Source organism: Cibotium barometz, chromosome 18, assembly GCF_041138505.1.
Source record: "Cibotium barometz isolate CiBa-2024 chromosome 18, ASM4113850v1, whole genome shotgun sequence".
NCBI classification, from domain to species: Eukaryota; Viridiplantae; Streptophyta; class Polypodiopsida; order Cyatheales; family Cibotiaceae; genus Cibotium; species Cibotium barometz.
This window is the reverse complement of record NC_141063.1, coordinates 57,840,407-57,866,042: the sequence shown is the minus strand read 5'-3', so window position 1 is coordinate 57,866,042 and position 25,636 is coordinate 57,840,407. Positions and strand designations below refer to the sequence as shown.

At 44.1% G+C, this 25,636-nt stretch overlaps 1 protein-coding gene across 1 annotated transcript; it reads left to right on the top strand.

The window, feature by feature from the left end:
* Window positions 1–1,325: 1,325 nt before the first annotated feature.
* LOC147629524 (uncharacterized) lies at window positions 1,326–24,607 on the top strand. Its single transcript, XM_086812787.1, has 15 exons — window positions 1,326–1,692; window positions 4,000–4,131; window positions 4,665–4,742; window positions 4,840–4,950; window positions 5,130–5,216; window positions 5,328–5,446; window positions 10,936–11,037; window positions 11,174–11,290; window positions 11,395–11,460; window positions 12,171–12,237; window positions 12,420–12,473; window positions 12,564–12,650; window positions 23,840–23,896; window positions 23,992–24,027; window positions 24,123–24,607. The coding sequence occupies exons 1-15, from the start codon at window positions 1,636–1,638 to the stop codon at window positions 24,213–24,215; spliced, it is 1,263 nt and encodes a 420-aa protein (XP_086668913.1). The 5' UTR covers window positions 1,326–1,635; the 3' UTR covers window positions 24,216–24,607.
* Window positions 24,608–25,636: the final 1,029 nt, after the last annotated feature.

Below are 25,636 nucleotides of genomic sequence, written 5' to 3'. Positions count from 1 at the left end.
TTGGGTTTTTTTTAAGATGACAATATAACTTTCTTTCTTTCTCTCGGCTTATGTTTTGTTATATCATGAGTGGGGGGTGCTACCTTGAGTGGGGATATGCATTGATTGATTCATGCTAATGTGGCCATTAATTGATGCCCTAAGGTACCTTAGGAAAAGGCACTTTCTCACACTCGCCACTCCACCGCAAATTCTCCACCCCCTTATGCTCCCCCTTAGTCCTACCCTTTTGTTCTCACCCTCCTCCTTTGCTTCATTGAGACTTAAGACACAAAGAGGTAGGGTGTAAAAAGCCTCGTCTTTCTTTGCCTCTCGATGCTCTAGAGAGAGAAGCTCCCCTGGCTTACCTCGTCAATGATGCACATGTGAAATAAAGGAGGAGAGTTTTCTTTTACTCAAAGAGAGAGACCTTGCCCTTTACAAGACAAAGAGAGATCTGACCCTTCATGCACATCATAGGTCCTTACTTGAGAGAGATGGTGGCCATTGCAACTTTAGTGTTGTGTGTGTGTGTGTGTGAGAGAGAGAGAGAGAGAGAGAGAGAGAGAGAGAGAGCCTGTCCTTTATAGAGGCAGAGAAAGACCTCGTCCTCAACTTACATGTTACTTGCATGTGTTGATGGTTGCTTGCAATGATGCAAAGAAATTGAGTGGATGCAAGGAGATAGAGGATACATGCATTGCCACATGTGTCATGACCTTAAGAAAGCCATTAATCAATGAGGCATATTCCTTTGATTGAGAACATTGAAAAACAAAAGAATTTTGTGCCCTATATTGCTCGCCCATTTTGTGTAATTTCATGCGCTAAAATGTTATTAGCTATTACGTCATAAAAGGAACATTGTGTCTACTACTACTTAGTCTTAGTCTTATTATTATTATTATTCATGTAAGTGTTAGAGAAACTCTTTTTAGTGAACCTTACATGAATCCTTTTTGCCCATGGTTGAGGAAGAAATTGTCATTTTGAGCAAGTATTTCTTTATATTTTTTCCAAAATATAACTAAATCTTGAAGGTTTTTCTTAAAGTCGAACAAATTTTAGGCTAAGTAGAACCTATCTTTTCCTGAACCCATTGTCGAGGGAGGGGTGCACTAAAACTTCACATTGCGGTCATAATCGGTAGAGTTCGTGCTAGTAGAAGAGACGCGAGAAAAAGGGGCCGTCATCACCATCAACAAAAGAGGCTGTTTTCCTTCTCACATAATTTTGAAAAAGTTTATCCTAAAGTTGAACAAGTGTTAGGCTTAATCGAACCTATCTTTTCCCTAACCCACTGTCTACGGGGCAGTAAAATTTCACATGGGAGTAAAATTTCACATGGGGGTCATAATCAGTAGAGCTCGTGCTAGCAGAGGGGGCACCGCTCACCACACGTGACCCTTTCATAAAACACATCATGCGCCTATTCTTATTGAGCTTCTCTCTCGCTGCGACGACCTAGCCCTCCTGCACGCACCTTCGCCCGCCATATCCCAAAAACAAAAAGATTCTAGCAGCAAGAGATCGCCATCTTCGCCCCTCTTCCCTCCCCCTTTTTAACATGACCACAAGCTCACTCCACTACTTACACCACTGCAGCGGTGGCAGCTTCTTCTCCCACATCTCCTCTCTCCTGCGCGTTCCTTCACCATGATTTCTAGGCTCTGGACCTCCAGCTGCTCTCCGCCATCGCCATGTACAGACCTTGTAAGATCTCCAAGCCATTCATCTGTCGCTCTTTTCCTTTTTTTTTTTGGGGGGGGGGGTGGGGGTGGGGGTGGGGTTGTTTGTGTTGAGCAGAAGCTTCCATTTCGGTTAGGGTTTAATGGCCATGGCTGGGGTTTTAACCCCTTGGCCAAGCTATGCCGGCAAATTGAGCTGAGCGTCCAATAAAGCCTCATCATTTTGTTGCCGATTGAGTAGATAATGACCATAGAATTGAGTGGGAAATGTTTATAGAGATTGTTGCAATAACAATCCCTGCTCTTTCCCATCCCCATCCCCAACCAAAACCAACACCCCCCCCCTTCCCCCCCCGCGCCTGCGCCCCTTTTCCTCCCGGCTAACACGCTCCCAATCTCTCAATTCTGCGATTTTCTGGATCTAGTTCTGATCTACTTTTTCATACGCCCGTAATTGCGAAATCAATTGAACGCTCAAGACCAGGACTCGTAAGCTTTCGCTCACATCCAATCTGCGAAACCCCACTTTGCCGAAAACAGTCCGTTTTTGCAGCATTCAGATCAAAGCAGTGCGCTAAAGTAGTAGGAGGAGGTGTATCTTTTCAGCTCTTACTGATAGGATAGGTCACTTTGATTCTAATTGAGCAGGAAATCAATTGAACGCTCAAGACCAGGACTCATAAGCTTTCGCTCACATCCAATCTGCTAAACCCTACTTTGCCAAAAAACAGTCCGTTTTTGCAGCATTCAGATCAAAGCAGTGCGCTACAACAGTAGGAGCAGGTGCATCTTTTCAGCTCTTACTGATAGGATAGGTCACTTTGATTCTAATTGAGCGGGAAATCAATCGAACGCTCCAAGCCCAGGACTCATAAGCTTTCGCTCACATCCAATCTGTGAAACCCCACTTTGCTGAAAACAGTCCGTTTTTGCAGCATTCAGATCAAAGCAGTGCGCTAAAGTAGGAGGTGCATCTTTTCAGCTCTTACTGAATAGGATAGGTCTCTTTGATTCTAATCGAGCAATCAGATCTAGTATACCTAACAACATACGAACATAGACAACTAATGAAGAGACAGCTAATGGAGAGAATGGCTTGTGTTTCTGTGCATGCCTTTTAAAAGAAGCTTGTAGCCTATTATGTGCTTGACACAAATTCGCTTCCTCAGGTAAAATCTACATTGAAAGCCTTTGAAACTGTTGTCAAAGCAGCTATGTGTAATGTCAAGTCGCACCCATGGAAGGTCATACCCCTCCTTTTTTGAGAGAGAGAGAGAGAGAGAGAGAGAGAGACGAATTCACGGAGCTAGGCACCTGTCTTACACCATCCATGGAGAGTACTGGTGAATTCATTGTGAAGGGCCATCTTTCATGTGGAGTCAATCCATGGAGACCCATGGAGGGTATGGATGAATTTATTGTGAAGCCATCCAAATGGAGAATCTGGGTGATTCCATTGTGAAAGCTTTCCATGGAGGCCATACCCCACCTGTAGCACGTATGGACGAATTTACTCTGAAGCCAATTTTCCTGTGGGCTGCACACATGATGGCCAGATCCCCTGTCAATGATGGAGGGCGCGATCCATATGGAATATGTGCATTGACAATCATGGTGTCTCATGTGTTTAGGTTGCTATTTGATGCTCCCGGCAAAGAGGGGAAGTTCACCTATCATAGTTGGAACACACGAGGAGTATGAAATGTAATGCTCAGTAGAGCCATCATCCATATGAAGTCATTGTTAGATGAACCATTGGCATCATCCTAGTTGTAGCTAGCTGGTTGGTGCTCATCCTTTCCAGTGCATGTCTCCAACAAGCTGAAATCAGATGATGCGCATTCTTTTTGCTATTCGAAGAAAATATGTCTCTGGTCTTTGCGGCTAGCCCTCATCATGGCTGAGTTTCCCACTGCATTCAGAGAAGTAATAGAAACTCCACACTATGGTGAAATGTCAACAGTAAGGTGGACATGTCTCTACACATCAGATCCGTTATGTGAGTAAAGTGTGCAGTCATTGTGCTTGATGAAGAAGTTAATGCTGTCAATATCGAATTCCCCCCTTGCCTTGTTAAGTTGGGGAGTTAATTTGGGCAGCCATGTCAAGTGGTTTTACTTCACAGTAGACTGAAGAAGTAGACTCTTAATACCATCAAGGTTGCACTTCCCCCTTGCCTTGTTGAGTTGGGAAGTTAACTTGGGCAGCAATGTCACGGGTTTTATTTATGTTGTGAACATTTGCTTCAAAGATAAATTGTGAAAAGATCTGTCATAGGTTTGCTCCTTTAAAATGCTTTGTTATTGATGATCTGAGTTTGAAATCATGGCAGCTGGAGGGTACAGCACAGGGAGATTCGGGGAAATGGTTGAAAGCGTGTTGGCCAAGATCGATGTCCTTTGGAAGTCTTGTCATATTGACATCACTTTTTGTCAGCATTGTGATCCTTGAGCACCACACTGAGGTATCATTATCATCTTGTTCCTTGTGTCTTATATGGCTTTGTATTGGTTCTGTGATTATGCAAGGTTTGAATGACAATGGTTTGTAGAATTCAAGGTGGTGTTCTATTCTTTACAATGCTGTTTCACCTAGAGGAGACAAAGCTGAACAATTTGCACGGTTCATTCATGCTAGCTCCTAAGCCCTAAATCTGAACCTGCTAGCCAAGTTTGTACAGGAAACTGGCATAAGAGGGAAAGCGTATTGTAGCCATGAATTCAATCAAGGGAGCTCACGTATGATTTTTTTTTTTTGGGACATCATTACATCCACGCATGCTATTGACCAAGAAACACGATTTTGTTGTTTGAACTATAGGATGTGAATTGTCAAGGGCCACAAAGCATTCAAGTTTATTGGTTGTCTGTGATAGGTTTTGTTTGATCTAAAAGAGATTAACAGAAGCGTTTCTTTGTAAGACAAAGGTTGCCGACTGCATGTACACTTGAATGTAGTTGTAAATAATTGTTAGCTTCTTGTAAATTTTATTTGCAGGTGGGTGCACGTTGGAGAGTGTCTAGCTTGGTAAAACCTCCAGATCCTGTGCAGCTCTCTGGTCACACTGCTTGTGAGGTGATGTCACACCCCTCTTACAAGCCTTAGAATCTATACACTGGCAGAGTGAGCATCAATGGTTTTCATATGCCCTTGCTGCCCTTTTGCTTTGCAGGCAGGAAATCATCGACACAAACAAACGGTCATGGATTCATTGCCCAGGGGTATCATCCAGGAGACTTCTGATTTGCAATTCCGAGCATTGGGGGCAGATCCTGTTGAGGAGGTATCCTCTTAAATGTTCATTTTATTTCCTGCATTTGCTGTTGTTGTAGCTCTTATGCATCATGCTGCAATGATCTCAATGCATCATGCTCTTATGCACTTGTCTCTTACTCTTGTGAACTCAACTTATTTGTTTTAGTAGACTTAGCCATTGTAGTCTGAAAAATTGTTGTGCTCTAGGCACGACAGAGTCCATCTTCTCAAAGCTTGTTGACAATGCCAGTTGGAATCAAGCAGAAAGAAACTGTCAATAAAATCATTGAGAAGGTGTTGTATAACCTTTTCCTTGTTTCTTAAGAATTTGATTTTCAAACATAAATTCGGTAACTACTAATGTATATTTTGGATATTTTGTATTTTTCTTTGGTCCATTTTCAGTTCCCTGCAGACAACTTTACGGTGATGTTATTTCATTACGATGGAATCGTTGACCAGTGGAACGAATTCGCATGGAGCAGCCGAGCAATTCATGTGGCAGCTGCTAATCAAACTAAATGGTGTGATCCTCTTCTTGTACTATACTAGTGAAACTGGTTGCCTGTGCGTGCATGTCATATTCTTAATTCTAAAACTAATATCCTCGATCATCAAGCGTGAAGGAGGGTGTGTGTGTATTTGGGGGGGGGGGGGTGTGTTGGAAGTGTAATTGGCATAGTTGCATGAAACGAGAACAGCAACGGCAATGGCAACGGCCAGCCTCTGGAAACAGCAATGGCTTAAAACTAGGAAACGGTGGATATATGGTATATAATATAAAAATAATGAGAAAATTAATATTTTGGGAAAAGTTTGAGGAGTACACCATCATAGTTTGAAATAAATAGTGAGAAAAATTTGTAGAAAATCACTAAGCAAGCATTAGATGAGACAAATCAATGGGTGATATTTTGATTTGAGATTAGGAAATGGAGACATGAAAACAAAAATGGCCGAGTCTGCCTTGCATCTCTGGAGGTTTGACAGAAACTCAGTACGAAGGGCTTTGTGTGAATATATGCTCTTATGTGTGTGTGTGGAGGGCGTGTGCGAGAGCATATCTTGATATAGAGGTCTACACCCACTGTTGGGCACTGATGACGTTAGTGGGGATGTTGTAGTATCTAGTCCATACTATGCATAATGGAGTTGATAGTTATATAGGCTTGTGGGTTGACTACCATGAGTATATAGCATGCACGTTCCTAAAAGGTGAATTTGGGCATGTTCCTGGATTCATCTAGGTATATATGAAAACAAAAATGGAAACTCTCAAGAAATGGAGTTTCCATGTTTCCGGGCTAGGAAATGGCCGTTTCTTGTTACTATGGTAATTGGTCTTCAATTAGCAAAAATTTGCCTCTTTTTCTTGGAAGACCAATAGTCCATGTCCAGAAATATTATTTGCATTTTGTCTCTTTAGTGGGAAACCCTCCTGCTCGAGTGCATGGATAGCGGATGCTCCTTGTGGGCTATTCTTTTCATATTTTTGGTTGGCTTGTATTTGTTTGCTTCCATCTATCTTTGCCCCACACTTGCCTACCTATTTACCATGTACCTGGTAGCCCAAGCCAGGTGGACAAGGGGATATGCAGCTTGTTGGATATCAATGCTTTGCTCTCATATTATATTGTCCAGGCACCGGCTAGCTCATGTTTGTATGGCCCACATTATGAGAAGTAGCCATGGTTGAGTAGCCTAGGCGCTCGGCATCCCCGTATTCAGATTGGATGGTGGCTTAGGAGGCTAGATGGTTCAGAGACGACTTAGATTAGATTTGGCACATTGCCAAATAGGCTACATGCTACTTCGGATTGTTATCCCTGACCATTATCCCATAATGGTCCGCACATGGAGTAGGTAGACTTTACTCTTGGACACCTTGTCTTGACATTGCGGGCCCTAGATGAGCCCGCATGGCCGTGGGAGGTGGGAAAAATGTATAGAAATTTCTAGCCCATCTTTATGGGCCGAGTCTACACCACGAATGGTGGCATTGACTATGATCGCGTACCTATGTGGTAAGGTCATGACCATCGTGGATATGCATGCTTATATAGATACATGGCCAATCCTTTCTCCACAGTTCACTAGTCACATCATTGCGAGGTTACTCCCCTCTGGATCATACAACCTGTATCCCTTGGAAAGAGAGTTATACCCCACAAATACCAGCTTGCGGGACTTGGAGTCAAGCTTCCCCCTCTGCTTCTTCGGAATATGTACATACGCGTCACTCCCAAAGACACGGAAGTGCGAGACATCGGGTTTCCTGCCAAAATATGCCTCAAATGGAGTCATATGGGATACAGAAGTCGTCGGAGAGCGGTTAATGGTATGGACAGCTGTCGCCACAGCCTCACCCCAAAGTGGACGAGGAAGATCTCGATGCTCCAGCATGGTCCTCGCCATCTCCACCACAGTCCTGTTCTTACGTTCAACAACTCCATTCTCCGAAGGCGATCCGGTATTGGCCAATTCCCTCTTGATGCCATGATCTGCACAAAACCGAAAGAATACAGTCGAGGAGAATTCCCCTCCTTTGTCAGCCCTGAGAGTCTTGACCTGAAATCCAGACTCTTTCTCCACCATCACGTGCCAATCCTTGAACCGAGCAAAAGCCTGGTCCTTCTGTGAAAGAAAGTAGACCCACGTGAATCTGGTACAATCATCAACAAGCAGCATGAAGTAGAGAGATCCTCCCAAGGATGGTATCTGCTGTGGTCCACACAAGTCAGTGTGAATCAACTCCAAAGGTTTCGAAGCCCGCCTGGAAGCCTACTTCGGAAAGGATTCCCTGTGCTGCTTACCACGTATGCAAGAACTGCAGCGTCCTTGCCTACTACCAACATCTGGCAAGCCAACCACCATCTGGTCCCGGAAGGCGCGCCGCAAAGCATCCACATTTAAGTGGCCAAAACGAAAGTGCCACAAGTCTCCGACCTGAGAGCCTGTCAGTGAGGAGAGTGCAGAGAGTTTGTAGATACCGTTCTCCACACCGCCTTCCCAAACAACTTTGCCTGTCTCACGGTCCCTTAGAGCAACTGAATGCTCCTCAAATTCCACCCGAAAGCCAGTCTTGCATACCTCATGCACTGACAAAAGATGAAAGCCCAGAGCAGGGACATAAAGAACACGGGAAGCATGCTTGCCCCCCTTGCCGTCGGGAATGATCTCCATCCGGCCCTCACTATGAATCGGAATAGTGGAGTTATCACCAATAAAGATACGACCTGACTGTCGCTTCAGATCCAGGAAGAAGTCACGGGATGGAGTCATGTGCCTGGAAGCACCACTGTCGAGAATCCATTCCCGAGTATCCTTTGCGGTGAAGCCAACTGCCTCCTCGCTCGAAGACGATGAATCATCGGAGTCCACCATCTCCAAGTGCACAAATGCCGGAGTCTTCGCAGCTGAGGCTGAGGACTCAGCACTCTTCCCTGTCCGCTTAGGGCACTTCCTCCAGTAGTGGCCTTTCTCGCCACAATCATTGCAAGATCTTTCGGCCTTCAGCTTCTCTCGTTCTGGATCAGGCTTCTTCTCGGAAGACTTATCTGGTGAAGCCTTCCCTTTGCCCTTGTTGGTATTACGGCCTTTCGACCGTTGGCCAGTTAAGGCCTCCGAACCTCCGCCGTGAGGAGGGTTCGTAAAACGTTCCTCCTGGTCCAAGACCATTGGCACAAGCTCCTCCCAAGTAATGGTGCTGAGCCTGCCACTCGTGATCAACGAGGAATAGAAAGCGGAATACTGACCAGGCAAGTGAGAAAGTAACGTGATGGCCATATCTTCGGACGATATCTCTTTCCCAGCTTGAAGGACTTCCTGCTGAAGGGCCTGCAGCTTGTTAATGTGTTCCCGCATCGTCGAAGACTTTGCAGGGTTCATAACCCGCATCTGCACTTCCAAGGATATCCGCTTCATGGGTGACACCCTGTTGTACAAAGAAGCCAAGTGCTCCCATATGCCTCTCGCCAGCGTCATGTGCTTCACATGGTTGATCACCTGTGGTGTGCAATTGAGGAATATAAATGACCGGACCCTGGCGTTGACACGGTCCCACATTTGTGCCTGTGCCTCTCGGTCCTTCCTCGCGGATAAAACCTCCCCTTCCTCAGCTTCCGGCCTTGGCACCCCTTTGATAATAAAATCAGCAAGATCATATGACTCCAGAACTGACTCCATCATGACCTTCCAGATGCCATAATTGGACCCGTCCAACTGCCGATCCACTGGGAACGTGGGAAGAGTCGGAATCTTCACGTGCTTCTCTGCCATCTCGAGTAAATCCGCCATCTCGGAGAGTAACCTGAAAGGGTGGGTGGGTGGGAAAAAATCTGAAAATCAGAATATATGCAAGTGGCTGTCCAGCCCCTCTGCCCGCCTTCCTCTTGCACCTTCACTTCCCGTTTAGCCCGAAACAGTCCACCGATCAGCAACCTGTTGCTCCCCCTCTTGCTCAGAAAAACGCCCAAGATCTGCTAGAGCCTAGGGCTCTGATACCATGTCAGAATATGCAGCGGAAATGATATCCAAACTTGGGTAGACAAGAGCAAGTAGACTGCAGAAAATAATCAGCACAAGAAACACTGAGAGATGTGTGTAAACTCTTCTCTATACACAAGATCCCGGAGATAATTGAATGAGAAAGTGGAGGAGGATGGGGGGGAATATATACAAGCCCATGAGGGCAGTCGGCCAGCTCTGGAAGAGGCCCATGACTGACTAAATGTCCACGACTGCTGAAAAACAGCAGTCGGCCAGCATCTGGTGCCCCACGTCTGCACAGAACAAGTCGGCCAGCACTCAGATAGCCCACGACTGCTACAGATGCAGTCGGCCAGCTTCAGAGTGGTCCTGGCATCACCTGGCAGCCCTCCAGCCACTAGGAAAAAATGGGAAAAATAGGGAAAAAATACGGGGAGTGTGGAAAAATGATATACGGGCGGGCACACCCACAACAGAGGCCCTGGTGTATACAAATAGACAGGAGATGACTTCTAACATTATTATCAATGGGAAGTTAGTTCTTAACTTCACAAGGTAATTTGCTTACAACAAGCTTGTGTTTCTTGTGATTCTGGTTGCAAAATCTCCTCAAGCTTATCCACTTTTGGTGGATCCTCAATGACTGGTTCATTGGGCTCCTGCCCTACATACTTGCGAAGGAGGCTCACATGAAAAGCATTGTGTACATGCCAAAGACTAGGCAATGCCAACATGAAAGCCACTTCATTGATCTTGTTGATCACTCAAAAAGGCCCATAGTACGTGGTTGCACGTTTAGGATATGCACCCTCTTTGCCAGGCCTCTCGTTGAGTCTTGCTTTCTCGAATTTCAACAATACCCAATCATTCTATTGGACATCAAATTGCCTTCTATGCTACCGACAGCCTTTTTATGACCTTGCAATGGTTGTCCGCACATGAGGAAAGGCAATATCCAAGTCTCTTACATACTCATCAGCTCCAAATATCTCATCCTTTGTACAAAGGATGGGTGGCAAAACTACCTCACCATAAACAATCTCAAATAGGGCCTTTCCCATAGATGCGTGCACCATGTTGTTGTATGCAAATTCCACAAGTGGTAAGTACTTCTCCCAAGAAGACTTTTGATCCCCACATAACATTCCTTTGTAATGACCCTGTTTAGCTCTGTGCAGATGATATCAAAGGAAGGTGCCTCTATGTTGTACTGAAGAGAGAGAGAGAGAGAGAGAGAGTTATGTTAACGTCTTCAAAAGTTCAGTAGGGTTTATGAGACCAAAAATATGTTACAAAGTATCCATGAGAGAGAAACAACAGCCTTGTAAGTGCCATTGGTACCAACTAGGGCCGAGAGAAGAAACAACAGCCCTGTAAGTACCATGCTACAATAATACAATGTGAGGAGATCAAAGGGGGTCCTCGACATCTATGGCTGTATAGAGAGATGCTTCCTGTTTGGCGTTATTTTATTGGATAGGGTGGCTTGACTTGGGTTTCTGAAGTTAATGATTTTGTATCGCAGGTGGTTTGCAAAAAGATTTTTGCATCCAGACATAGTGGCTGCCTACAAGTATATCTTTGTTTGGGATGAAGATATTGGCGTTGAAAATTTCCATGCAGGCAGGTATAACATCAGCCATCATGATTCAGTAGTTTCCCTGTGTCTATTACTTTCAGCCTTTCTATCCTGTTTGTTTTAACAAATCTGAACCTCTGTAAATGTTTAATAAAGTTTCTGAGAGGTTGTGGCGTGCTTTCAGGTATTTAACTATTGTGGAGAAGGAAGGTCTGGAGATATCACAGCCAGCTTTGGATCCTCGGCTATCTGAGGTCCATCATCAGATAACAGCTCGCAGGCCAAGAGGCAAAGTTCATAGGTACTCACTTCAAAGATGCAGAGTTAACTGCAGTCACAACGTGTAAAACCTCTTCAAGTTCCTAGTCCTATTTTCTGATAGCCTGTATCCTGTGGCTTGAACAGAAGGATTTATAAATTTAGAGGAAGTGGACTGTGCTTTGAAAACAGCACCCGGCCACCCTGCACTGGGTAAGTGTTTGATTGCAAGATTGTTATTCGGTCAATTAAGAATGTCAAAGTACTAACATGATTGTGAATAGTAGTTGTATATATATGTATGTATGTATGTGTGTGTGAGCATGTATGTATGCATGTGATATGGTATGTACGAATAATTTCTGTGTATGTGTTTGCATGCATGTATATATGTATGTATGCTATGCTACGTATGTATGTATGGCATGTATTTATGCATACCATGTATGTATATGTATGTATGGTTGTGTATGCATGGATGCATTCTTGTATTTATGTATGTATGCATTGATGCATGCTTGCATATATGTATGTATGGATGCATGCCTGTATGTCTCCATGTAAGCATGAAATGCACGCCTTTATGGATATGTATGTATGCATGGATGCGTGCTTGGAAGTTGTATTTATGTATGCATGTATGAATGCATGCTTGTGTGTATGCATGTATGCATGCCTTTATGGATATGTATGTATGTATGTATGTATGTATGCATGGATGCGTGCTTGTAAGCTGTATTTATGTATGCATGAATGGATGGATGTGTGTATGCATGTATGCATGCATGCTTGTATGTATGCAGGAGATGCCTAATTGTGTGTATGCATGAATGTATGTATTAATGTGTTTGTATATATGTATACATATACACCTGTTGCACATTTTAACATGCTCATAAACATCACAAGTCATGTTCTTGTAGATGGGTAGAAATGATGGTGCCTGTCTTCTCCAGAGCAGCTTGGCGCTGTGCCTGGTACATGATTCAGGTGAGAAGGTTTCTGTGGTCTTATTTGATCACGAGGTCAGATCAGTTGCAGCCTCAATGCAGTTAATCCTGCAATTGGCTCCTTTTTCTTCGGTTTATTATACTTAAAAAATAAATTTTCCAATTAAACTTTTCCTGCAAATTTGACCCACAGACTTAAGGAAGGATTGTTCCTGTATGCAGAATGATCTTGTACATGCATGGGGTCTGGACATGAAACTAGGATACTGTGCGCAGGTGTCTTTTCTTTGCACTTGTGTGAGTTGTGTCACTCCTATTTTCTTTTTTAAATCACAGTCAAGTTATCTTGTTTGCAATTTATTATAGGGAGACCGCAGCAGGAACGTTGGAGTTGTGGATGATCAGTACATTGTGCACTATGGGATACCCTCTTTAGGGGGCCTTTTTAACAAGGTGATGTGTTGTTTTTTCTTTGGGCTACACTGTGTGCTATTTTTGCTTTTGCAGCTGGCCTACATTGTTGTTTGTGTGTGTGTGCACGCATGTGAAGAAAAATAGCAATAAGATAAAGGACACTTTATCATACCCTTTGTACTTGGATATTATATTGGATGTTAAAGTGTGCCACAGTTGACTTGCACATTCACCCTCCACACATTCTTGGTGTCTCTCTATCTCTGTGCATCTCTGCAGGTTCTGTGTACTGCTCTGCATCAAACCCTAACCCTAATACTTGACCCCTCTATGTGAGAGTCCAACATTTGGTATCAGAGCTTCACTCCCTCCACGTCCATACAGGCTGTATTTCTCTGCTCTTTCTGTGGCTGGGGGTAGCTCTCACTCTGTGTGAAGCTGTGGGGCACAGGCTTACCTCTGTGACGGCTGCAGGGCACAGTGACCCCTCTCCCACAGGCGCTCGCATAGGCTTGAGATCGGTCATCATTGGTGCTTCTATAACCGTGTACAATTCAGCCCGACTCTTGGTCTTTCAGAGATCTTGCGTTTGGCTTATCTACAGTCCAAAGTCAGTCCCTCAGTCATTCTCTTCAAAGATAATAAAGCAAATACTCCTAGCAATAGGAGGGGACCCTTCAGTGGGTAATTTGGGACCTAATACGGTGTACAGTTTCCAATTACCCCCGACTTCATCATCCTCTTCTTTCAGATAAAACAACAAAGACGAGAAGATAAACCTAGACGGTGGGAAGAAAAAGCAGACAGACAAGACTATGAGGAGACCCTACGTAGGATTGACGAAGACCGGTGTTAGGGTGAACTCGCCGCTTGGAAGCACCACCGAGAGCTCAATCGAGAGCACATGTTACTCAAACACCAAAGGGAAAAGGAAGCCATACATTTGAAGTATTAGCACCTCTCTTCAATTTTCCCATCCATAGGTGCTACTAGCCAGAGTCCCAAAACATTGATTGTCATTATCCGAGCTCAACCGAATTTTAGTAAGTATGATGGTAAGTGTGATCATTTAGCAGTTAATCAATTTATTCATCAATTTAATACTCATTTTCCTTTAGTAGCTAGGATCATAGATCCTCCGGATAGAGTCCACGTAGCGGCTTCCCAGCTTATGGATGAGGCAGTCACTTGGTGGCAGCATTGGTCTAGTCTTCATACAGACCTGACCATAGGTGTCACAGCTTTTAGCTGGGATACGTTTGTCCATGACCTGAAGACCAGATTTCTCCCTTCCCAGTATTTGACCAACTTGGCAGATAAGTTCTATGGACTCAGACAGAACGGGTCACGTGTGCTTCAGTTTTCGGAGAGGTTATAACTTTAGCACAACAGTTAGGGTTATGTGAGCAGGCCAAGATGGATCAATTTATTTGTGGATTAGATCTTAACATCCGGTTCACAGTTCGTAACTTTGAACCTAGCATATATGACCGGGCTTTGACTCTGGCTCAAAATGAAGAAATGAAGATGAACGGAGGCAAGCCTAAGCAACCGTAGTCTAGTACTAAACCCCAAGAGCAGCAATATGCTTCGCAACTGAGGAAAGGTAATGCATCATCTAAAGATGCTAAGGACGGTAGTTCTAGCTCTAGTTCAGGGAGTAAGAAGGATAAGGAATCCAAGCCTAAGAAAACCCCTGAGAAAAAGGTTAAAGCAGGTATCACTGGAGGCTATCTTTCTCCAAAGGAGCAACGGAAGTACCAGTCAGAGAACATATATTTTTTTTGTCATACCATTGGGCATGGTAAGAAGGATTGTCAGAAATGGCAAATGGAGCAAGCCTCCAAAGCACCTTCTTCCACAGTTGCCACAGCATCTCTTGCTCCTCCAGCCACGCCTACTACCATAAACGCAGTTCAACTTTTACCTTCTATGTATCCTATGCCATCTGTGGTATTTGATGCTAAGCAGGAGGGTGGGAGCGATGCTGCACAAAAAGTCTCATCCGAGCTTATGGCTCTGCCAAGGGCTGCTAGTTTGCAGTCCTATTTGACATGGGCAGTTTTGAGAACGCCATCTCTTCCCAGTTGGCTACCAAAATGACATGTATATTAGTGCCATATCATTTGGATGTGGACGGGTTCACACTTGGTCTCCGCACCCATATATCTCAAAAGGCACAGCAGTTTGCCTTTCTAGTTCAAAAGGCCTCATTCCAACGAGATTTCATCATCTCGCCTCTTTTGGGATGTGACATGATCTTAGGAATCCAGTGGTTTCGTCAGTATGAGCCTATTCCCGATTGGGGGCAGGACACTTTTACTATTTGTAAAGGTTTTTCCGAGTCCGTCATGATTCGTGGGGATAGAAGCATTCTTGGCATCCCGTTGATTTCTCATCTCTAGGCCCGACGAGCTATCTGCGGGCGAGCAGAAGGAGCATTGATTTATGTTAGTGCTCAAATAGCCTCTACCTCATCGGTAGCAGTCATCTCATCTTCATCTCCAGTCCCACAGTTAGCAGACCTCCTGTCTAGACATTAGGACATTATGCTTAGGGACGATCTCCCACCCAGTCTCCCCCCATCCCGTCTTGAGGACCATCATATCGATTTGGTTCTTGGATCAGAACCTCCTAGCAGGTTCCTCTATCGTCTTTCTAAGACTTTAGAGAGCGAGCTAGAAAAGCAGTTATCTGAGCTCCTCCGAGCCGGATTCGTTCTGTCATCTTCCTCACCATTTGTTGCATCCATCCTATTTGTCCAAAAGAAGGACAAGTGTGTACGCCTTTGTGTTGACTATAGGGCATTAAACAAACTCACCATTAAGAATAAGTTTCCTATGCCAAGGATTGAGTATATTTTGGAGTGTTTAGATGGTGTAAAATTTTTCACTAAGATCGACCTCAAGAGTGGTTACCATCAGGTCCGCATTTTTGAAGCTGACATTCCAAAAACAGCTTTCCGGATAGAGCGTGGTCACTACGAGTTCATAGTCACGTCCTTTGGGCTTACCAATGCACCTGCAACCTTTAATAAAATGATGTCCAGGATTTTCGCAGTCCTCATTGGTAAGTGTGTGTTTATATTTCTTGATGATTATATTCTCAGCCACTATGGAGTAGCACGAGAAAGATGTGGAGAAAGTATTGTAACTTTTGTGAGATAATGGGCTCTACATAAACGCCAAAAAGTCTATCTTCGGCATTATAGAGATTCAATACTTAGGCTATATTATCGGTTTCGCTGGGATTCGATTGGACCCCTCAAAGGTTCAAGAGATCTTGGATTGGGACCATGGTTGTCACGGTACGAAAATACGATACCGTACGGGAATTTTTGGTACGATATGAAAGTTTCGGATACCGTACGATAAAATAAGGTTTTTATTTTTTACACTTACAACCTATGGAGCTTCAAGCTTGAATGTGAGGGAAGGTTGGGAGGGGAGGAGTCTACAGTGCTTGAGGAACCAGAACATGGATATGTGTCTCTCTCGGTTGGATCTCCCGATTGTCTCCAAAAAAGAACCTGGATGGGTAATGCAATACCAAAGGTCTCCCAGTGTAGCGTTTATGACTAAGGGACTGTCCTTGCACAAATACGAGGAGTGCATCTAGGGTGATAAGTTTAGGGACTCCTCTCTAGATCAAAATGGCCATGTCCAAATCTTCTCCCTCGTACATAACTTGAGAATCTAATTGTCTAGTCTACCTATACCAGGGATCCCCAAGTAATGTAGCAAGATTCTCTCATCCTACCAATCAAGTGTACACTACCAGTCTACCTCGCCAGATTTTTTAGGTCTCTCAACAACCCCATATGGAATACTGAGTGGACACAAAAGTTGCGAAGTATTGCGAGCATTTGGGATCTTCGTAAAGCAGGGTTTCTATATTTTTTTTAAGCATTTGGAAAATTTTTTTTCAAGGAAAAATAAATTTTTGGGAAAAAAAAACTCGTACTCGTACGGCACCGTACCGTACGAACCGTACCGTACGAATCCATTTGTACCGGTACGAGAAACAACTATGATTGGGACATCCCTTAGACCGCCCAAGAGATCCGTTCTTTCGTATGTCTTTGCCAAGCCTACAATACTCATGTTCACCAGTTTTCCAACCTTGTAGCACCTCTTGTCGACGCACCTCTCAGCGACTTGTTGAAGGGGGTAAAGACTCGTAGAACAGTTATAGGCAAGGCGCTTGATGCATTCCATGCACTCCAGAAAGCCACCTCGGAAGCGCTTGTTTTGAAGTTAGCATCTTGGGATGAACCTTTCGAGGTTATTACAGATGCTAGTGATGTAGCCATAGGTGCAATTCTTTAGTAGGACAATAGCCCTGTGGCCTACTACAGTAGAAAGTTGGATGTCGTCGAAAAGAATTGTTCGGTTTATGACAAAGAGCTTTTGGGTGTGATCACAACGCTCAAACATTGGAAGCCTTTTCTTTATGGACAGGTTTTCATAGTCAAAACTGACCACCAAGCACTTAAGTGGCTTCAAATCATGCCAAGTGTCCAGTGGAGTGAACAGCAAGTCAGATGGAGTCAGATCTTTCAATAATTTGGAGGAATGATTGAGTACATCCCTGGTAAGCATAACCCAATCCTAGATGCTCTTAGTCAAAAGGCCAGCACCCAGACCATGCATGAGACTACCATTCTCGAAATCACTGGGAAAGACTTAGATAGCATGAAAGATCAATATGTCGATTCTCTTGAGTTTGGTACTTAATAAATAAAGTTTGGCCCTCACCTCTGAGCCTAGCCGTTACTCACTGCAGAACGGTTGGTTGTTCTACAAGAACTGCCTCTGTGTCATTCGGAAAAAGCGAGCAGCTCTTCTCCATGATGCTCATGACTCCTTAGTTGGAGGACATAGAGGTATCAACAATACCCTTGAGAAATTGGAACGGTTCTTTTATTGGCAAAAAATAAGACGTGATGTTTATTCACATGTTCAAGCCTGTAAGATTTGTCAAAAAGTTAAGGTTCTACATACGAAAAAGGTTGCTTCTATCATGAAGAATCATACATGGGATCTAGTGGACTTGCTAGAAGGCGAGAATGTCATTGGAACAAAATGGGTGTATCAAGTTGAAAGAAAGTCCGATGGTACTATTGATAGGTACAAGGGAAGACTTGTGGCTAAAGGCTATTCTCAGAGAACGGGAATAGATTATTAGGAGACTTTTGCTCCTACTTCTAGGATGACTACAATCCATTCAATGATTGTATTGGTTGCACATAAAGGATGGAAAGTGGTTCAGTTGGACATCAAGATTGCGTTTTTGAATGTGGATTTGTGAGAGGAAGTCTATGTAAATTTGCCATTGGCTTTTAAGTTCCGGGCGAGGAATATAAAGTATATAGGTTACACAAAGCATTGTATGGCTTAAAGCAAGCTCCAAGAGCTTGGTATGATAAGATACATGCCAACTTGACCAGCCATTGGCTTTGAAGTTCCGGGCGAGGAACATAAGTACATAGGTTACACAAAGCATTGTATGGCTTAAAGTAAGCTCCAAGAGCTTGGTATGATAAGATACATGCTAACTTGACCAGCCAAGGTTATGTGAATAGTCTAGCTGAAAGCACTTTGTATGTGAAGAAATTTGGTGCCAAATTCCCGTAGTCATCTTGTATGTAGATGACATGCTCATAATAGGAACTTGTGAAGAGGAAATTTCAGATATCAAGGCTGATTTGAAATCTGAATTTGATATGTCAGATTGGGGGCCTTTACATTACATATTTAGACGACGTGAAAAAGAAAAAAAGCAAGGTGTCAAAAGAAAAACAAGGCGAGCGTACTGTCATGTGCATAGAGTGTATCTATTGTGTGCAGCATGCACACAAGACTAGCTTCGAGGCTTGGGGTAGCTTGGAGCTAGGTAGGCTGATTGGCGAGCTGGGCTAGGGATGGACTGACAGGCGGGCGCCCAAGTGCAGACGCCCGGTGATCGGCCAAGAGCCCATAAAAGGGTGGCCAAGGGCAGTCAGTTGGTGAGAGTCTCACGAGTCTTTGCGAGAGCTCTGTGGTCAGGAGCTTGGATCTAGTGCAGACGTGCATCTGCTTCATGCAGCTGAGGCCGGCAACAATCTCGAGGCCCGTGAGGGTAGCTCCGTGGCGGTATGAGACGTCACGGGGTAGAGACTGGTCGGTGCGTCTTGTTAGTTAGCTTAGCTCGTGGCTCGGTGGGGACAGCCAAGTCTTGTGGGTTTTGTCCACGGCTTTCATGGCTGGGTGGTGAGTCAGGCCTGCACCCCCCTTCACGTTTTATGGCTTTGTTTTGTAGGTTTCGGGTCATGTTTTAGGATTGCTCCATGAGGAGACCCTTTCGGATTTGACACGTACTAGGCTGGCCATACTATGTATACAATGGAGTCATAATAGAAGTCCCATGTGTTCGGGCTTGTCATGTGCCATCATCCTCTCCTATGATTGTGTGTGGAAGCAATGTTCACCGTCTACTTGGGGAGCCGCTTGGTGGTGCTTACTGAGTAGAGGGTTTGGGTCTCTAGGGGCGGGGACGTCTGGCTCTCTGATGGGGCTGAGAGAGAAAAAAGAAAGAAAGTTTGTATTAATGTTGTCCAAAGACCCCAAGGTTCTATGAGACCAAAGTGTAATACAATAGCTTCATGAGATACTGATTCATGGGAAAAACTGGAAGATTGAAAAAGAAATTGGTGGACTGAAAGACCGAAAAAGAAATTGGTGGCCACTTATGCTATGAACATGTGTCAAAAGTAGTCCCACTAGCTATGTGGCTAACAAGGTGTCAGTATGTATCAAAAGTAGTCCCACTAGCTATGTGGCTAACACAAGATGCCACTATGTATCAAAAGTAATCATGGTAACTATGTGGCTGACACAAGGTGCCAGTATGTGCAATGGGGTTCGAGGAATGCATGCCTCATCCATGATCGAATGCAGAGTTGTGATGAAGTCCACCTCTTGTGGTCCATGTCATTGGGACGTGCTCTGTCCCTCGTTGTGTAAGCTGCATGGAGGACCCAAGGGCGAGAGGTGAGAGGCAGTCTGATATGGGATCACCAAACATGCAGCATATAGATCACAATTGAGAAGCATTAAACCAGAATGATTGTTTGTTACAATGTACTAAATTAATGACTTGGGCTTTGCTTAAATAGCCCATTTGATGGTATGGGATCACCAAATGTGCACCATCACAACAGCATAGATCACGAGTGAGAAGCATCAAACTAGAATTAAGGGGCTGTTGGCCTGTTTAATATGCTCACAACATGCTGAAAACAGCCTTTAAGTCATCGCTTTTCATGTGTGTGAGACTGCTGCGTCATCTACTGGCCGACATGCTGTCAGGCTGGCCTATGCCTAGTCCCCATGCCAATGTTTAAGCTCTTACCCCTTTTGAGGTAGACGATGATGGCCCTTGGTTGGCCCCTTTTGGTGGGCAATGTGTTGGCAGGTGTAAGGCCCGATACATTCTACATCATTCCAGAGGGTTTCAAAGACGTGCGGCACATGCACTGACTTCATGTGTAGGACATGCACACCTGACCATGACCATGATGCTCTACAGTGGATCCCTGGCTGACTCGTCCTAGACAAGGGCTTACAGAGGGCCGGTGACCACTCTAAGTATTGAACCTGCTGCACAGATATGTCCATGTGGCATCCAAGTGTTGGATGCATGTGACATTTGATGGAAGCTGCATAGCCTCCAAATAGTCTTCTATCACACTACATGCACCTAAGCTAGAACCTTAGCTACATGCTATAATTTTTACAATGATGAGTTTGAGCTTACTATGTCAAGATGTGTATATAGCCAAGGTGTAAGCCATAAAAGGCTTTTAAATCCAAAAATAGCCAACCTTTATGCTTTTTCTATCATGCTGCATGCACCTAAGCTAGAACCTTAGCTACATGCTATAATTTTTACAATGATGAAGATTGCACAAAGGTTAAAACCATGGAACATCATGAGAAGCATCTCTTTGGCTGCGACCTGGGTGTTGTCTGAGCAGGGTGTCCTGATGCGACAGAGCTCCAATAGGTACATTACCCAAGCACATTACCCAAGCATTGCTAATCCACATACTGCATAACCCGAGAGAGAGAGAGAGAGAGAGAGAGAGAGAGAGAGAGAGAGAGAGAAATGAAAATGAAATGAAATGATATATTAACGTCTTCAAAAGGCCAAAATGACCTATGAGACCAAAAAGGTTACAACAATTGGTGGATCTGATACAATGTCTGTGTAAGAAAAGCTAAAAACAACTAACTGAAACTGAAATAACTGTGAGGAAAAGTACGGTACTAGGAGCTCCTAATTGATAACATCTGGGAGGAAAACTCCAGCAACAAAGGTAAGCATCATACACATCACTATCCAAAGATGTCTCTCATCGGTCGATGGCGGATATCCTCAATGTCCTCCATGGTGAGTACTTTGACTGGACGTCTCCCATGCCGTGCTAGTATGGTCCTGATCCTCTGATGTAGTCTCCGCCGGTGTCGAGATGGGCCTCTCATCTTGGGGCGCCTGGACCGCCCCAGCTCTATTAGAGAGAGAGAGAGAGAGAGAGTCTACTAAAGATCTAATGGGCATATGAGACCAAAGTTATACAATAATGTCCATGGCATATCTCATCATGGAACAAAAAAGAAAATAGAAGAGATCAAAACTTTCTGTTTGGAGTGATACAAAAATGTCCATGGAAATCTCAGTATGGAATACAAGGAACATGAAACATGAGAGGAGCATCAGTCCCCAATAGATGGTATACCACTCTCCAATATATTAAGCATGGGGCTAATGAGTATGGTGAAGAGGTCTCCCTCAGCTACGTCACGTGGAAAGGTAGCTCGATGGCGGTGGATCTGGAGCTGATGAGTGGATCGTGGCCCCCATCCAGGGGGGCTATGGGTGATGGGCACGTTGAAGTGTGCATGCCTGGTTTGAGAGAGAGAAGAAGAAGAAGAAGATTGTATCATCGTCCACTAGGCCAAATATGACCCATGGGACCAACAAACTAGTACGAGACAAAAAAAAAGTCTCCTTCCCTTACTATGAAGGGTAAAACTAGCAAGCTAGTGTGTGGCATAATGTGACTCAAGCTCCTCTCTATGTTTGAAGAGTCGAGTGATGAATGCCGCCAAAACAGTGGGTGTGGTTGTAAGCAATACTTGTGGCAGTTGTGTGGCCTTCAAGGAGTTTTTTAAACCGCCTCGAATATATGTATATCGAGGACAAACCACGGCCATATGTTCTTTTGTCTCCATGGCCTTCATGTCACAAATTTGCAGATTCTTTCCTGCCTTGGCACCTTTTGCCATGCTCCTCTTTCAATCTCAAGCTTGTGTAATCTTGTCCGAAGACATGCTATATTCCTGAGTGCATGGGGTGGCATTGGTGTGCTTAGTTACAAGAGCCAGTACACGATGAGCACTGGCTTATAAAAGAATACCATCATCCATCCGTCTTGGTCTGGGATACCGTTGTAGAGGTAGAGTCCTTTGCTTCTTCATCCCCCTTCTTGTAACATTGGGGCTGTTTATGACCCTTTTTGCCACAATAGTGACACTCCACATCCTTGTTTTTAGAAGATTTATTTTTGTCTGTCTTTATCTTTGTCGTCGTCCTTGGAGTTCTTGTCAGAACCCCCTTTCCCTTTCTTTTGTCGATTCTTCCCTTTATCTCGAGCAGCCAAAGCTCCATCAGAACCACTAGAGGTGCCAGTTCGCTCCTCAAAGCAAGTCTCAATCTGCATAATGGAGGGGAGAACTTCCTCCCAAGTTATTGGAACAAGACGAGGAGAAGAAACAAGAGACTGAAAGAAAGCATCAAACCTCTGTGGAAGCTTGGAGAGAAGCCGAATAGCCATATCTTGTGTAGAGATGTCCTTGCCACATACAAGAAGCTCGTCCTGGAGATCTTTCATCTTCGTGAGGAAAGCAGATAAAGTTGGAAAGTCAGAAACTCAAAGATTCATAAGCTGCTTTTCCAAAGCCAAAATCCGACCCGGAGTCTTAATCTCGTAAAGATCTGCAAATGCCTTCCAAACTTCATGTGCAGCATTTGCTGTACGCACATGACAGAACAGAATCTTGACAATTCAACATCAGAAAGGAGAAAACACGACGATCATTCCCGTCCTAGAGAAAAATCCACGCAAGGCAGATTTCACCTTCACCTTCCATAAAGTATAGTTGGAGCCATCCAACTTTGCAGACTCAGAGAACATATGAAGAGTAGTCAAGGCAGCCATCACTAAAACTCGGGCTCAATCTCAGAAGAAAAAAATGCACACCTCGGAAGAGAAAAGTGTACACCACAGGTACCAAGGTTGCGACCAAAGCCAGAATCACCACAAGACCCCCACTGGAATAGATAGTGTCCACTGGAGAAGAAAACGCAGCCAAACAGGGGGCTGCAGACCTGAAAATACAGGCCAACCAGTTCCACACTTCTGTAGAGAATAAACGCTGATGAGAATATACCTGTAGGCTGTAAGCGATGAAGCCTAGAAGAAGGTAGAGCAATCAGCAGTAATCGTCTAGAAAACACAGCAATCCAGAGGGCTGTGATTCTGAAAAACGCAGAGGTGAAGGGGCTGTAGATAGGGCAAAAAAACTGGGCAGCAGAGAAAACTCTGAACCTAGAGCGATGATACCATGAAAGAGTGCACAGAGCGGAAGCAAGATAAGCACTAGAGTGTGCTGATCTGAGATGTGCAAGAGAGAGATAGATATGAAGCTACTAAGCTGAATATACTGCAATGAAAGCAATCCCGAGCAAGAGACAGAATAGTCTCATAAGTGAAGGATACAAAAGGTGAGAGTGTGTCAACACATGAACCACACCTCCAAGAAAACACTGAATGAAAAGGGGAGAGGCCAGCCCACCTATTTATAGGTCATATGAGGCTGGCCGACTCGAGCAACAGACCTGGCCTACTGGACAAAATAAGCTGGCTAACTGGGAAAGCATCACCCGACCTTGGAAAAATACCAAGAAAATGGGGAAAAATCAGGAGAAAATAAGGGTGGCCAGCCCACAACCAAGGGCCATAAAAGGGATCAAATATGGGCACAATACATGGGCAGAATATGGGGATGAATATGCTAACAAGAGAGAGAGAGAGAGAGAGAGAGAGAGAGAGAGGCCTGCTTTAGGCATGCACTGGTGAATTTTTTCTAATGTAAATGTGGGGTCTGCAATGGTATGTGCATCAGACGTGGGACGGGAGAACCAAGGGTGTAAGTGGTCAGCACTCGACTAGCTTGAAGAAGGTCAGAGCTGGGTGTTAGGGTGATTTCTTGTCTATCCATTGAAAAGCTTTAACACGCTTTCTGACAAGATTTCTGTTCTCATGGAGGTTTTGCAGGCCCCTACAGATGCTGACTATCAAGACCGAGGAGCAGTAAGAGTCTTTGTCGTTTTCCCTGTATGTATCTGAGGTGCATTTCTGTCCTTATGGTAATTTTGAGCTCTTGTTTTGCCTTGGCCTTCCTGCAGGTCCGCCGGCGTTCATACGTGGAACTAGAAATGTTTCGCAAGAGATGGAAGGCTGCAGCCAAGAAGGATAAATGCTGGGCTGACCCTTACTGAGAGTCGGTACAAATGTAAGGCCAAGTGTGGATAGAGTCAAAGATAATGTGAAGATCTTTCACACCTCAATAGGCTTCTTGGAATCAATGATGTCATCTCAATAGTCAAGTCTGAGTTTCAGTGCAAGGAGAAGAGGGTATTAAGGAAAAAAAAATGCAGGCCTTGGATGCCACACTCGTTCTATTTTTAATCTCAAATTATGAGATCCTTGAGATGCTATGGTGGAAAATGTGAAGTCTAATCTCCCTGTACATTGCTCAGCCATGCCATGGGCAAGATGAACAGCTGTGGGGGAGTGAGGGCATTTACTCAAAGCACGGCTGTTAGAAGTCTCTTTGACATTCTTTATTATCTCAAATGAATAAATGATTATCTTTGATCTCTTATGGAATGTGTGCACACTTATATGTACTCTTTTTTTTCCACAATGAACTGATGGTTCTCGAGTCTTCTCGGTTACTAGAAATACAACCATTGGTCCTGGAATTGGAGATAGTTCTTTCAAGTCAAATTTAAAGCTTACTTATCCCCAGTCATGACAGGGTGTCTCAAGTAACTTTCCTTCAGGTCTAGCACCAGTAGCTGTGGGTACAGGATGCTGTCATGTAGGCCCAAGGCAGCCCACTGGGCTTAAGGTTTTACTGTCATTGAAGAGATCGAACTTTGACAATACTTTGCAATAAGGAACCTCGATTTCTTCACCAAAGAGAACCGAACTTTGACAATTCGTTGCTCTCAACCTACAGACTGCTTATAGATTTTGAATAAATGGAGAGTTGTTCATGGAGAGAGAATTTCTTCTTTGGAGGGGAAAACAATTCTCCGAGTGAATTTTTTTGAGCAAAGGGAAAAGCCGAGTGAAACCCGCCAAACAATGTCCAAAAAGAAGGAAATAGTTACACTTTCTAAACATGCACACGCAAGTATAACACTATAGTTAAAATACAAGCTAGAGCATTTAATTGAACAAATGACACTAGCTCCATCAACTAGAAAAAAAACATGAAAACATTGGTTTCCTCATATGCTATTAAAACTCAACCAAAGTGAACCTAAGTTTAGGTTTTGTAGTGCCAATTGAAGCTAAATTTTTATATTCTAAGGGTACAAGCACGTATTTAATATTGAGCTCACCACAAGAATGTAGGTAGGCAACGATTGAGATGCACAATCTGAGGAGGGCGATGCGCGATCGGCTCTTATAACTATGGTGCAAGCGAGGCCTCCTTGGGCCATATTTTTAAAAGCATTGCACAAGCTTATGCAAGTCCATCCCTAGACGCAAAATAAAGAGCTATTTTGCCATTCTTATTTTGGACATTGGTCCCACAAAGTAATTATTTTACTTGCATCCTTGAACCTAATTGAGGCATTGTATTGTAAAAGCTTAGTCAAAAACTCTGTGTTGCGGGCCTTAATTG